Below are 15,856 nucleotides of genomic sequence, written 5' to 3'. Positions count from 1 at the left end.
ATTTCTTTTTGTTGTGTACCCTAGGGAAGTTAGTAGGTCCTTTTACAAAGACCAGGTCTTTGAGCAGCTTTTACTGACTGTCTGCCTGAATATAAGGCAGTCTAAGTAGGGGTAAATGTGAATATTTCTTTGACTGCAAAAGGCAGTGACTGGAGCCAGGCATTTTGTGAAGACTCTGGGAGCAGTAGATAAGCCAAAGGGAAGCGCAGAGAACTGAAAATGGTGAGATCCTGCCTTGAAGCGCAGATATATTCTGCAGGACTCCCTGATAGGAATGTGGAAGTAGGCCTCTCTTAGGTCCAGGGTGGCTAGCCAGGCGTCCTTGGAGAGCATGGGTAGCAGCTGCTGCAGGGTGAGCATTTTGAAATTTGGGTGTTTAGAATTGATCGAGGATGGGGCACCAGGTGCCCTCTTTTCTGGGCACCAGAAAAAGTCTGGAGTAGAAGCCTTGGCCTATCTGCTCTGCAGGAACGTACTCTACTGCCCCTAAGGAGAGCAGAGAATGGATTTACTTTTGAGCCTCTGCCCACTGATTTGGTGGTAGATCTGGGAACCCTTTCAGGGTTGGAAGGGTGTGGAAGGAGAATTTGTACCCCTGAGACACAATGTTCAGAACCCATTGTTCCTTGGTAGTGGTGGCCCAGGTGCTTGAGTGAAAGAAGAGTTTTCCTCCTAGGGGTATGTGAAGGTGGGCAGAGGTGAGGTTGGGGAGGGGCGAGTTATTGTGAGTTCTTATTGTAAGGGGCTGGCTTAGAACTCCCTAGTTTTGAAATGGAGGTAGTCCACTGCTTAGATCTCTGCAACCCGTTGGGCTGCTGTCTGGAGGTCTGTTTCCATAGGGCCTAGGCTGGCCCTGTCTACTCGGAGCAGGAAAAGGACCAGTGCTTGGATGGAAAATCCCTGCTGAACCTAGTGGGCTGGACCTGTAAGAAATCTTTAACAGTCTTCATAGATTTTGCTTTTTCTTCCATCTTTTTTAAGACGTCTTCTGCTTTAGTGCCAAATAAGTTATCTTTGTACAAGGGTGCATCCATCAATTTTGATTTTACATGGTCTGGCAGGGGTAGTTCTTTAAGTCATGGATGTCTTCTAATGACAGATCTGGTGACTGCTGCCCTGCATGCAACTTCTGAGGTATCAAAGCCACAGTGCAAAGTGTCTAGTTACTTGACCAGCAGAATGCATTAAGTCCTGTAAATCTTTAGATTCTGCCCATGCAGGAAAGGAGGAAATGTTTTGTTTGAGTTCCAAGGTATGTTGCTGATACTTAAACTGCCAATTTAGTGCCCTGATAGCAAGAGTAGCTGAGATGTATACTTTTTTACCCCATCTGTCCCATGTTCGGGAATCCCTGTCTGAGGGGGTGGGATTCTTAGCTGAGGTTGCTTTAATCCCTTTAGGCCCTTGAGTAATGACCTCAGGGTCAGCTGTTGGATTTTTAAAAAGATATTTGTCAAGGGACTCTGTAGTACCTGTCTGGTTTCTGGGAGCAGGAGGGAGGACGTCTGGAGTCCAGCTGGATTCAAGGAAGACATCATCCACCACATCTAAGACTGGGTGGATGGCTAAAGGCCTGTGATGTTCTTCATCTCACATTGCTGCAGTCCTTACATATGGGTAGTCCGCTGTCCTCGGTCGGCCCGAATACCAAAGTATTAGGCTGACGTCGGTCATGGCGCTCAGAACTGACGTCAGAGCGTCAGGGTACAAAAGCGCATGACTGACGTCATATCCTCAGTCTTTTTTGCCGCATGGTCTGATGCAGAAGCAGCGTTGCAAGTGCCGTTCGGCGTTCTGAAATTTTTCGAGTTCGGAGTTTCAGACCGAATCCAAGTTGGGCTAAGTACCCCGTTGGGGAATATTTTGTTTTTTTCTTGCCTCAGTTATTAACCGGATGTCAGAAAAAGTGAATAATTGTATTTCTTGTGGGAAACGGATACCGCATAGAGATTATCATTCTTTGTGTATTCCTTGTTTGGGTCCTGAGCACGACGTAGTCGGTTGTCGCTTTTGTGCTAGGTTTAATAAGCGCACCATTAAACGAAGGTTAGATTGCGCTAGACTGGTCTTCGGTAAGCGGTGTAATTATAATATGCCGTCGGATACTCCGACGCCCGCTACCTCGAAGAAGCGCAAAGACAAAGCTGTAAAACCCAGACAGGATGAGTCGTCCGTTCCAGACGCCGGTTCCTCAGCGGCTTCGGTGGAACCGGTTGTTCCGACGGAGGCTTCACTTGAGTCTCAGGGGGAGACTTTGATTTTGCAAGATGTGGCCTCTCAGGAGGCGGGTCAGGCTGAGGGGGCTTCTCAGGTTACTATTCTCCCTTCCCTTCCTAAGGTGGTCAGGCCTTCTCCTTCTGTTTCCAAGGCTTCTTCCAAAGGTAGGCCTGGTTTGTCCTCTGCTGGTGTCAGTCCTACTGCAGCAGGGTCTGTTCCTAAGAAGCACATGCTTAGAATGGCAGAAGATTTGATTACTCTGATAAGAGGTTCTATGCCCCCTCCTGATAAGAGGCCCAGGGTGGATCCAGAGTTGGAAAGTTTGGATCAGGCCTCGGATGATTCAGAGTCTTCAGCTGAAGACTTGCAGGATTTCACTACCTATTCTGACTCTGATGCAGAGGATTCCACTCCTTCTGCTTCTCCTCCAGAGGATTTTTCTTTTTCAGAGACACTTCATTCTATGAGGGAGCATTTTAAGTGGGAAGGACAGGATTTCTCTGATTCACGGAAGAGGCTTAGGGAATTTTTGTTTTTGCCTCAACATAGACCCTTGGCTATACCCCCTGTTTTGGATGTGGTTCAAGATGTGTTCTCAGAGGCTTCCCTTAATCCTGATTCTTTGCCTCCTGCTCCAGTTAAACCGGATAGGTATTATAGGGTGCCTGAAGCTCATAAATATCTCTATAAGAGTCCTAGGGCAGACCCAGAAACTGTTAGCCAGGGACCTAAAGGTGTCAGGGCCTCTGTTGTAAAAAATCCGGTTCCTCTAGATAAAGAGGCTAGAGCTTTGGATAGATGGGGTAAAAAGGTTTATACCTCTTCTACTTTGGCGATGAGGGCTTTGAATTGCCAGTTTCATATGTTGAAGTATCAGAATTTTCTCCTTACTCAACTAAAATCTAAGGTGGATGCCCTGGCAGAGGGAATAGAGTGTAAAGAATTACAAGATTTGGTACATGTTTCTGAACAGGTGGGTAAGCATTCTTTACAGTGTGGTTTTGATGCTTTACAGGCCTCTTCCAGGGTGGCTGCCACTGGTTCAGTTCTTCGCAGACACGCCTGGCTTAAGGATCAGAATTTGTCAGAGCATGTTAAGACCAGGATTTTGGATGCTCCTTTACAGTCTGAAGTGTTGTTTGGTCCACCTGTGGAGTCAGTCTTAAAGAAAATGGAAGACAAGGCTAAGTCTATGCAGACTGTTAAAGATTTTTTGCAGGTGCAGCCTCCAAAGTTTAGTAGAAATTGGCCTACTAAGGGGTGGACGTATCCTTCCTCTGATTCTCAGTCTCGGGGTAGATCTAGGCATGGTAGGGGCAGAGCTCAGAGTACCTTCAGGCCTAGAACATGGAGTTCACCTGCACAATCTTCGGGTGAGGGCAGGGGCCAGTCCTTTCGTAAACAGGCCCAATGACCTACATTTTCAGCTGCCAGATTCTTCTTGCATGGCAGCACCTTTGGGAGGAGGGGAGAGGCTGAAGGAATGGATTCTTCTGCATCAGAATCCTCATATGTGGAGAGGGACTGCATGTCTTTATAGTCAGATGCATCGGATTCATCTGACTCTTGTTCAGACAAAACTACTGGAGACAGATCTCTTTTCCTTTTTGAGGGAGTGGCTTGGCTTCCCCTAATCAGCATGATAGAGTCTTCTGTCATTTTAAGCATTTGAGACTGAGGCAAGGGAGCAGGCGCCTGAGAATGGGTAGTCAGTTTCTTGGGTGTGGTTTGACCCCTGAGCATGGCTAAATTCAGTTTTCGAAAGAATGGTAGCCATGAAAGAAGGTATCTGTTTATGTCAGGATTCTGTGTTGCAAAGGACTTCCTCACAAGCCAGTGCCTGCACAGCGGCTCCGGACCCATCCAAGGTAGAGACAACCGCAGGATCCTTAGACGAAGAAGAGTTCTGCGGCATACCGGATTCCGAAAGGGTCTCTGTAGCGGCCTGTGAATTAACTGAAGCGGGCATCAGGGGCTGCAAAAGAGCCTCACCGAGTTCTGGAGGACTGGTGACCAGCTTATCAGAAGCATCGTCGGAAGGTTTGGTCCTGTGCGGTCTGTCTGTCTTTATTTTTACGTTTTTTCAGAAGATGATCTGTCAGATGGCTTACTGAAGCCATATCAGAATTCGAGGACTGTAAACAGAAATATCTGGCTACAATAAGGGCCCAACGATGAATAGTTCTGGTGTTAAAGCACAGAAGTGACAATGAGGGACGTTGTGGCCTGGACCTAGACAACTGACACAGTAAATGTGGAAGTCCTGGTGTGGTATTTGCTTTCCACAGGTGAGGCAATTAAGTTTTTCTGACATCCGTTAGTGCAAAAAAAAAGGATCCCCAACAGAGTACTTAGCTTTCGAAGATTTCAACTTTAATTCGGAAACGAAACTCAGGTAGGGGCCGACTGGCAGTCCTGCAAACTGCTTCTGCTTCGGACTCCACAGCAAGAAAGACTGATGTAATAGTGTCGGATGCCTTCCTTTATGTACCACTGATGACCTGACATCAGTGCTCAAGCAACAGCAGCCAACGCAGAAATACTAAGTCTCTGGTATTCAGGCCGGCCAAGGGCTACCCTGGCAGGGGTAACCGAAATGTAATGGCTGTAACAGTGAATGCACTTGAACATCTACATTTATGGCAAGTGTACACAACTGTACTTTACTGCACCTCTAGCATGGGTGGGACAGAAAAGTAGGGCATAAAAATTACTAAAAAAACTCTGAACCCTTTTTGAATGCTGGCACATCTCGTCTCAGCTACCACATCACCTGAGCTGGCAATTTGGCTTTGACCAGCCAGCAGAAGAGTTAGTAGGTAAGCAGGAGGAGGGCGTCTAGATGGTAAAGGATGTTTGCAGTCCAAAAACAAAATGGAGTTGGTCTTGATGGTGGACATAGCTAGCCAAAAAAAATAAAGGGCAGTACACTGGCATAGTGGTTAGTTTGTGTTGCTGCCTGGTAGTGTATGGTTCTGCATGTTAGTTTCCTGCTGAGGTGTCTTCTGTGCAGAATGGCTTGTCCTCCCTGTATCCATATGGTGCTTACCTGGGTGCTCTTATTTCTTTCCTAAATCACAAAGATTTACTGGTTGTTAGTTTATTATGCAACTTTCTTAAGATTGATTTTCTGTGCATGTGTGTGTGTATACACACACACCCATGAAAGTGCTGTGCTAGACTGTTATCCTTTCCAGGATTTGTTTCTCTGACATACTCCCATCATTGAGTGTTGGGATAGGCTTCAACTCCTTTGTGATCCTGTACTGCATGAAAGAGGTACTGGAGTGAATGATCTTTAAATATCTTAGTCATTTTAGGAGCTCTCTCTTAACCATCATGTAACAACGTGCTGGAAATGCTTTTGTTTGCCACAGCTAACTGCCAAAGAAATATTATCTACCAAGTGGAGGGAGTGGAAGTGCAAAATGTGATAAGGTAATTTGACTGCTGAGCTAATTATCTTGGTAGTGCGGGAAAAAATGTGTAAATAGAGAAAGCGGTAAAGTTTAGAAAAGGAATGTTGTTTGGATTTAAACTACACGGAAATGTGTGAAAAGCATGGTGTTTAGTTTCATATCACATATATAAAATAAATGGCATGTTCCAATGAAGAGGAAAAACAAGTTACAATAGGACAGTTAGAGAAGGGATTGTATTCATAGATGAGACCAAAAACTAATGTGGAAAAAGAAGAAAGTGAGTAGGCATGTCTAAACACAACACTTTGCTGCAGTTGTTTGAGGGGAAGGTTGCAAGGGGAAAGTTTGGAGGGGGATGAATCCCTCTGTTTTAAAGCAACACAGGTTGCAGCCGCTTTAGTCTGAGATGGATGTGAGACTGTGCTGAAATATATTTACCTTTTGTCCAAAATGTTAGAGAAAGAAAGTGTGATAGTTAGGGGTGACTTAAAGGCAGCAGTGAAGGAAGCAGGAAAGGGAAAATGAAAGTGGATACTAGTAGCAAATGTTGAGAGAGGTATGTTGGCAAGAGGTAGCGGGTTGCAGGAGAGGATGGTAAGTCAGATGGGATTGTTTGAGAATTCACACAGTAAGCTGTTGTAAGAAGACACCAGTCGACAGGTAGAAAGGGAGCTTAAGGAATGAAAAGTAGAGTGACAGAGGTGTTAATACAAAAAGGTTACTCAACTGTACATTAAATTCCATAGTTAAAATTAGTAAGTTGGAATGTAAACTGGTTAATGAAAATGGTAAAAAAAAGATAGGATGTTTAATATTCTGAATTGGGATAGATGCAGCTACATTTATTTATTTTATATGTTTGTTTACTTAACATTTGTTAACCGGGAAAGTCCAACTTGGAACAAAGCCAATTTTCAGTGGAGGCCCAGGGGGAAACACTCCAGACACGTGTCTTTATAATGTGGGAGGAAACCCACATAGATGCAGGGAGGACATGCAGGCTCCGCACAGAAGGCACTCCAGCCGAGAATCAAACAGGAGAACCACTTGCTATGAGGCAACAATGCTACCTCTGCACCACTGTACCACCCAAATGGGTATGAGCGTCAGAATTTGCAAGAAAAGGTTACACAGTGGTAGCCAACTCTTACTATGTAGGGGCTAGAAGGCAGGGAGTGGTAGAACTGAAACTTAGAACCCTGTCATTCTAGTAATGCTCTTAGAAGGACATATGGGATGCTTGGCAGTAGTGAAAGGAAAAGGAATAAGTGAAAATAAGGTGACTATAATCTCAATGTATCTCCTCCAAACACAAAGGTAAACATTCTCAGAAATATTATGTTAGAGCTAGTATTTTTTTCTGGAAGCATATTACTGGTTACAGGGGACAGGAATATAATTTATGGAGAAAGTGAAGTACTTGGGTGGAAAAAGTGTCATGCTAACAAGCAAGAAGAAAATATACGAGGATCGTGCACTACTGTGAGATTATAGCATTTTCTTTATAACAGATCACTGTCAGATGCACTGCACTTAATGTCAAACAGATAGTCTTTTACAGCCACTTTTATCTAGTTTCAAAACTTTGTCCTTGATGAAAACATTCTTTTCCTGTATTGAAGCATTCTTTGTCTGCGTTCTTACCTCATCCAGAGAAAAAACAGTTCTCAGCAGGCCAAAATGTTCATTCATTGATAGGATAGTCTTTAACCTTTTTCTGAAGTTTCTCATTTCCCTTTTGCAAGGTTATTCACTTGAATATCTTTATACATTGAAAAGTTTGATACTTCAACAAGCCTCTATTTTTAATGCCATTTGTTTCAAAAACATTCAGAAGTATAATAATTTTTGTTCTGCACAAGCACATTCTGTTAAGCTAATCACACTTGTTTACTGCATATTTCTTTTCTGTACTTGCAGATGCTGTGTTCTAAAAATATCACACTGTTAATATGATTACCAAACCTCTGTTACTGTTAAGGAAAAACAGTTATACCAAATTATATATGTATATATTTTTCTATTAAATACATCATATAACTGTGAAGAAAGCCAATTTTTACTTTTATATAATTCTGTCAAGTTAAGCCTAGAAGCAAAAAACCCTTTGGCAAGGTAGAGTGGAATTATTTATTCGCTATGTTGAGAGCTATGGTGCTATCAGGGTAGTTGATAGATTTATTAGGAAAGCTGTATGAAGGGTGTACAGTTTGTGTGTATTTAAGAGATGGACTCTCGAAGGAATTTGCACCAAGTAGGGGAACTGATAGGGATGTCACGTGCCTCCTCTTTTATTTGCTGTATACTTAGAGCACCTTACAGAAAAAAAATCAGGCACTCAATGATAAAAGGTTCCAGATGGGGTGGAAGAGAGTTAAAGAGAGCTCTATATGCTGTTGATGTAGTATTGACTGTAGGGATCCTAAGAAAGATTGGCATGAAATGTTCCAACTGATAGAAACCTTTGATAAGTTAGTTAGATACAACATAAATTTAGGCAGAACAAAAGCCTTGAGTATAAAAATGCAAGATAGGAAGGTAATTCTGGAGCAGTACACAGGAAGAGTGAATGAATCAAGAGACTGTACAAGGAGGTAAATGTTACAAAAGATAAAAAGTAACACAAAAAGATTTAAGTAAATGAATTTGGAGTTTGACCAGTGCATACAGGTTATACACTGGCATATTTTACCACGTTATATTTTGGGCAAGCTTTCTGATCCCTCATAGATGAAAAATCCTGGGTATGCTAAAGAACTGGATGGGAACTCTTTTTATGTGTTGGAGCACCAAGCGGGATTGCATGGAAAAAAAAATATCGGCAAGAAAGAAAAATGGGGGATTGGGATTCCAGACATACAGAAGTACTTGCAAACTGTTCAGTTGATGAGTGTAGACCAGTGTCAGAATGCAAGCTGCCAGGCAATTTGAAAGGAAATGATAAAAGAAAGAGAGATGCTTAGCTGTAGAATAACTTGATATAATGGAGGCCTTTTTTGGGATGGTTAATCGAGAAAGACTGAGGCATCCATTGCTGGTACCAGATGAACAAACTAGCAAGGTGTGGAAGAGATGTAGAGGATAAAGGCATGGAAGTGGAAAAATAATGCAAAAGGTTGGAAGTACTAGGATCAGGTGATTGAAAGGGAGAGATAAAAGGTCGGTGGAAATGTAGAGAAATTGTTGAGCTGCATCAAGGTTTGGAGAAAACGCTTGATAATTTGCTTTGAGAAGTTGAACATGTAAATTGGCAATGGGCAAAGGAGGAATAATGGTCACAGTTAGTGAAGGGGGTAAAATACATGAGGAAAGGGAACTTAATAAATAGATAGCTAAGTTATAAAGTGTACTGCAAGATGATGATGAGTATAGAATGCAGTGTTTTAAGGAAGCCAAGGAAAGAATAGCTGACAGAAAAATGCAGCCCCAAAGATGGAAGGCAGTGTGGTTGCTACCAGCTAAAGCTTTAGCATCCAGGAAATTTAAAATTTTTGCCTGGTAATATTTGCACAAATACTTTTTTATCTGGAATAGGTTACAAAAGATGTTTACCAACACGAGAGGAAATTGCTAGAGGTGTGATACAGAACAGGGGAGGGAAGAATTAGTTCATATTTTCTGGAGTTGCAGATAGCTGGATAACTTAAAGGAGCTACAACAACTGGTGAAGAAGCTAAAGCCTTAACAAAAAGTATGTTTTTCTTGGGGGAAGAGCTAAGTAAGGAAAGGCCAGTATGCTAGATGTGCTATTGTGTGTAATAATGCTGCTCACCAAAAAGGCTGTGTGACCAAGTTGAAAGTGAGAAATTCTCTGACTATAAAAGTAGTAGTGAGTACTATGGAATAAATTTAGGAACAGGAAATGAGTGGAAGGGAAAAGTAGAAAATCGGTCTGAAAGAGAAGAATAAAGAAGGGGTTTGAGCAGGCAAGGTTGGAAGAAGTACATGAGAAATGGTGTATGTGAAAACAACAACTCTGAGCTTGCCCTTGTATTGTTTTAAAAACTCCTTTCTTGTTTTCTGCTGTTTTCCCTTTTTATTCTGTGAAGGCTGTGATTAAGGGTAAAGTTTCACCTTTGTAGGTGCTTAATATGTAGGCAGCCTAGTAAATCTCATGGTAAAAAATACATGTAAGTTATTGATTTAAAGGAATGATGTTTGGAAAGAAGGGTCTGCAGTAATGCTATGGGTCAAAATGTGACAAAGGAAATCTATATAACCAGCAGCATTTGGCTAGCCCTACTGACCTTGTAATTTACCATTATTCAGTGTTCTACTCCAGTAAACAAATTTAAGTAAATACAAGTGGACCTTGGTTTTGATAGAGAACAGGTGGTGTGCTGCTGCTGGCATGGCAAAAAGCCACCATGCATGAAGACTGCCTACTTTAGAAATACATTATGTAATGAATAAAAATAATTTACTTTGTGGAAAAACTTGGAATATCATCGAGGTCTAAAGAGGTAATCACTTCCTTATATTCAGTATTGATCGGACTAGTTATCAGTGCAGTGCCCCCTTCAGCTGTAGAAGTACAGTGTTTCTGCAGCTGGTTCTTAGCTGCAGCGGTAATGTCAACACCGTGCAGTGCAGAGATCAATTTGAGTCAGTGTGACAGTTCGAAATTGACATGTATTTTTTTTTTTTACAGATCTAGGTATTTGTATGCCTTTCACAAATTATTCTCATTTGATGATATGATTGCGGTACTCTTATTTCTGTTTGTAATGTATGAATATATTTACAATTTGTGTGTGCTGTTTCTGCTGCACTATGGTAGTCTGTGCATGAGACTAAATATGGAACAAAGTAAACGTTAAGAGAGAGAACAAAAGAAAAGGAAGGTATATACAGGGAGCATAAATATGAAATGGAGCACTGCATCACAGTTGTATATTGACCATTCATTGCTCAGACTAATGGGAAGTCGGGTACCTACAGGGTCACTAACTTTCTAAGGGAACTAGTGCTAGATTAACTATGGTATGATTTCACATTTTTCTAGATGTCATTAAATAGCCCCACTACATTGTCTTTGGTATAGAATGAGAATTCTTATGTCCCAGTGGTTTTATATTTACATATTTGTTGTCATCTTTTTGTGTTGCAGTTGCCTTCTTCTCCAAGTGGCTTGGACAGTCCTGAGCAGAGGTCTTTCAGAGAAAGGCAGAAATACTTTGAGATTGAAGTGAAGCAACAGCAGACTGAGAAAACCCCCAAACGGGTCTGTTTAGTGGCAGAGGATGATTTGAAAAAAATGAAGGAGGAAGAAGGTAAGACAGTATAAGGACTTATCTAGTAAATGGTCATCATGAAATAAATCTGCATTGACTCACTCATTGACTGTAGGCCTGTAAGTGTAGCTAGAAATTTGACATTTAAGAAGTACTAGTGTGGCCTCTAAAACCCCCTTATCATTTTTTTTGTTCCAGTTCAGCATTTTATCTCTGAAAAATCACATTATCAGGAGACCTGTGCACATTACAGTACAACACTTCACACAAACAGCGCACGTAACCAGGAACATTGCATTTCTTTTCTGACATTTTATTTCAAATCTCATTACTGGAGTTTGTCAAAGAAGAAGTCATAGAAACCTTCAATGTTGGGCAGCTGCTTTTCACCAGCTTTGTATGGACTCCGTGGGAGAGAAGCTTGACCTGAAACTGTGATAAGTTTCAGCAGTTCAGCCCAGCCTTGTAGACCTAGACTAGAGACACTGCTGGTCTTTCTCATTACTTGTAGAATGGCAGCAGAGTGCCTAGCTCAGGATTCAGTGTGAAGGTCATGCACACAGTTACAGATCTTTGTCCAAAGCACCATAAAAAAGGCCAAAAAATGAATGTGTACACTGACCACACCTTCTTGGAGGAAGATTATTGCTGAGATGATCCTTTTTTTTTCCCTGTGTGTTTGTCACAAATGTGCCTTTGTCTAATAAAGGCTTGTGTTTGTGCCCACTTCAGCAGATAGAGGCCTGGTGGCGGTGCATTCCTGACCAATTTTCTTGGTCCCAGGATGTAGGAACTAACCTTTTCATTGGTCACCCAAGCTGACCAGAGTGCGTAGGATCATAGGAGATTACTAGGCTATCAACCCAGAGGTCATTTTAACCCTAGCAATTTCAACCCAATGTAATACTTTAGATGTACTAAGTCAATACAATACCCAAGATTGCATTTAGTGATGACTGCCCATATCTAGGAGGAATGTGGACACTGTCCCTGGTAAGAATTTACAGTGCCCCCTCCACTTGTCTAGGTTCCTCTTGAACAGTGTCAGAGAAGTGCTCCGTTTCACATGAATTGGTAGCCTGTTCCAAAGACGTGGCAGTCGCTGGGAGATAAATCTGTCCCTCCAGCATGTCTTGTTTAAGTATCAGGCCATATTTAAGTCCCTAGAATGAGTAGTCTCAGACCCGTTTGATTTATGGATAAGCAGCAAGTTCATTAGGTTTGGGTTTTGGGCTGATCTGTAGGTCAGGCATAAGTCTCCCCTAAGAAGTCTATACGATATGAAGTATAGTGACAGGGACTCTAGTCAGTCCTTGCAAGGCACATACTTGATCTTCTTGTTAGAAATCTCTGAGCTGTCTCTAATTGCTGCATCTGCTTAGTATGGTTTTATACCGAATGAGGCATTATACTCCATTATGGGCCAGATAAGTACCGAGTATAGGGGGGATATGACTTCTTTTGCTTTCAAGTCAGTGCCTTTACTAATCAAGTGAGCTACTTGAAAAGCTTTCCTTACAATGGTAGACACATGGTGGTCGAAGTTAAAGTCACGGTCAACCTGTGATCCCAGGTCTCTTACTTCATGAGTACTTGGGGTGTTGTCATTGAGAAGGGGCATTTTGTGCTTAAGGGAATGATGATGCATTTCTTTGCAGAAAAAACACAGCACGGTTCTATGAAGGTGAATTGCCAAGGTACCAGAACATACATTTTGTTGGATTAAAGGAATCTTCCTTGTTACTTCTTTCTTGCTTTCCGTGCTGTGTTTTTTCTGGACAGTGATTTTTTGTGGTTTCTGTGCATTTCTTTGCATTCAGTTTGAGACTGTGACTAATGCACCAGTCGATGGTCTGTGTGAGATGCTGCTGGAGTATACCTACATCATTTGGGGATTCAGTGATTGCACCTAATTTGCAGTCATCTGCAGACTTGGTCAGCCACAACCCTTTAGTTTTGACCTGAACGTCTGAGAAGTATGTACCAAACAATAGGGGGGCCAGCACTAACCTCTGTGACACCCCACTGGTAACAGGTCTGCTGGTTGATGTGGAGTCACCCAATTTGATGGTGTGTGTGTCCAGTTCGTGAACCAGTTGGCAACCTGTCTTGTAACAAAGAGGTATACATTCAGTTTGCTAAGTTTATTGGTAATGCCTGAAAGTGGGATTGTGTTGAAAGCCTTTGCCAAGTCGAGGTATGCTGTGTGCACAGATTTGCCCTCGTCAGTGGCTCTGATCACACTTTCAAAGAAATCCACCAGATTTAACAGGCAGGATCTGCCCTTCATGAAGACAAATTGGGTAAGAAACAGGGTTTGAAGGTCACCTATGTCTTTATGAGGTCCCTAATATGTTCGGTGTCCTTACAGATGAGGCTGCTCAAGCTTACGGGTCTGTAATTCCCCAGGTCTGTTGCTAGGCCACCTTTGTGGAGGGGAATAACTTTAGCTGCTCTTTGTTCCACAGGGACAAAACCTGTGGTTAGGCTATGATTGAAAAGGATACTTAGTGGTGGTGCTAGTTCATGATGTCCTTCAAGGATGCATCTGCAGTCATAACATATGGGTTGTCCTGCCTCAGGCAGCCCTTCGGTCGGCCGGATTCCAAAGTCTGGGTCTGGCCTCGGCTGATGTCGCACTTTCCCAGACGTCAGAGCTTCTGGGGTATAAAGGCATCAGCCGACGCCATTTTCCCCAGTCTTTCTTGCCGCGCGGTGCCCGAAGCAGAAGCTGTTCGCAAGTGCCGGTCGGTCAGATCCAGAGATTTCAGCTACCGAAGACTTGTAAAGCTGGTACCCGTTGGGGACTCTTTCTTGCCTCAGCCGATGTCAGACAAAGTAAATAATTGTTTAACTTGTGGGAAACAAATACCTCATAAGGATTTCCATTCTTACTGCCTTCCTTGCTTAGGCCCAGACCACGACGTATCAGCTTGTTTAGCCTGTGCCTCCTTCAACCGACGGACTCTTAGACGTCGGTCGGAGTTTGCAGAAGAATTTTTTGGAACTGATTTTGCATATAAAATGCCGTCGGAGACTCCGACTACGCATATGGCCAAAAAACGCAAGGAAAAGGACAGACAGTCGCGGCCCGCGGTTTCCGCTGAAACCACAGCTAGGCCTACCGCAAGTGTCTCGGTTTTGGCCGAAACAGAGTACTCGGTTCTTACTATGACCGAAACCATACTTCCGACAACCGAGGCCAGAGAGGCCCCGGCTGAGTCGGCTTCAGATATCCCTACCGAAGTTAGTGCTCAAGATTTGTCTGACACCATTCCTTTGGACATTTCTACACCTGCACGTGGGGCAGCTAGGCCCCCAGCTTCTATGTCTATTAAGGCCTTCTCCAGGGCTAAAGCTGCCAAACTTTCAAAAGCTTTGCCTGCCAAATCTACTTCACAGAGGCCTTCCTCAAGTTCTCAGATTCTCAGTCTTGCTGAGGACCTTATATCCTTAATTAGGGGTTCCCAACCTCACCCAGACAGGGCCTCCCAACCTCCACCAGACAAAAGGCCCAGGACTGATCCCTCTGAACCTCTCTTCTCTGATTACTCCACGGATGGATCAGATTTTTCAGACCATCAGGAAGGGGCCTACTCGCCTTATGAGGATTCAGATGCAGAAGATTCTATTCCTTCGGCCTCCCCACCTGAAGAATTTTCCTTTGGGGAGACTTTGCACTCCATGAGGGAGCACTTTCAATGGCAGGGTCAGGATTTTTCTGATTCTAGAAAAAGATTAAGGACATTTTTGCATCTGCCCCAGCATAGGCCCTTAGCCATACCAACTGTTCTAACTGTAATTGATGATGTGCCAAAAATCCCCTACCCTCTGAAAGAGAGTCTAGAGCATTAGAGAGATGGGGTAAAAAGGTTTATACATCTGCTACTCTTTCTGCCAGGGCATTAAACTGTCAATTCCATATGATACAGTACCAAGAATTTTTGTTAGATCAGCTGAATAAGAAGCTTTCTTCTCCTGAACGTTTAGACCGTAAATCCCTTCAGGATTTGGTACACAACTCTCAGCAGGTTAGTAATCATTTTTTAAAATGTGGCTATGATGCACTGGAGGCTTCATTTAGATCAGCTATGACTGGGGCAGTAATTCGTAGGCATGCCTGTCTAAAAGAGCAATCCTTGCCAGACCATGTCAAGGCTAAACTCCTCGATGCTCCAATGGAGAAACAAAATTTATTTGGCTCCCCTGCACAGGAGATTCTAAAGAAAGTGGAAGAAAAAGCAAAATCTGTGCAAACAGTAAAGGAATTTCTGCAGGTCCAACCTCCGAGGTTCAGCAGAAACTGGCCTACAAAGAATTGGTCCTTTCCAGACACCTCCAGAGCACAGAGGGGCAGGAATAGACACCCTAGAGGCAGAGGTCAATCAAAGGGTGCCTACAGGGGCCGTCAGTGGCAGCCTGCCAACCAGAGGAGTAGTGCCACAGCTGCAACTACAACCACTACCACAGGACAGACACAATGACTTGACTCTGATTCCGCCTATGAGGGATCAACTGGAAGCTCCCTTGGGCGGAAAGCTGGCTTTATTCTCGAAAAACTGGCATTGCATTACAAAGGACACATGGACATTGCAAACAATAGACAAAGGATACAGGTTCCACTTCCACACTTTACCAAAAAGGAGCGGAATGCCAAACCTTCCACCAAACCAGAAGGCAGAGGCTTTAAGACAAATCAACAATTTACTACAGATGAAAGCGATAGAAAGGGTACCATCTATGGAACAAGGCCAAGGATTTTACTCCAGACTATTCCTTGTACCAAGAAAAGAAAACCAATGGAGGCCTATTCTCGACTTGTCCGCACTGAACACATATCTCATTGTGCCAAAATTCAAAATGCTGACCCTACAGCAACTTCTTCCCATGTTGGGCAAGGAGTCTTGGCTGGTGACTCTAGATCTCAAGGAGGCATACCTGCACGTCCCTATCCGAACAGATTGCAGAAGACACCTCAGATTT

General features: G+C 43.1%; 1 protein-coding gene across 15 annotated transcripts in view; it reads left to right on the top strand.

Moving 5' to 3' along the window:
- Positions 1–15,856, top strand: part of SCRIB (scribble planar cell polarity protein) — a 2,800,411-nt gene that overhangs the window by 2,183,189 nt on the left and 601,366 nt on the right. For all 15 annotated transcript variants that reach the window (XM_044067477.1, XM_044067487.1, XM_044067486.1 and 12 more), the window contains one exon: positions 10,750–10,912. In XM_044067477.1, the coding sequence (XP_043923412.1) occupies positions 10,750–10,912 (163 nt within the window). The remainder of the gene's footprint in view (positions 1–10,749; positions 10,913–15,856) is intronic.

Source organism: Protopterus annectens, chromosome 3.part1, assembly GCF_019279795.1.
Source record: "Protopterus annectens isolate FY-2018-M chromosome 3.part1, PAN1.0, whole genome shotgun sequence".
NCBI classification, from domain to species: Eukaryota; Metazoa; Chordata; order Ceratodontiformes; family Protopteridae; genus Protopterus; species Protopterus annectens.
The sequence above is the reverse complement of the archived record's forward strand: the minus strand, read 5'-3'. Positions and strand labels throughout refer to the sequence as shown.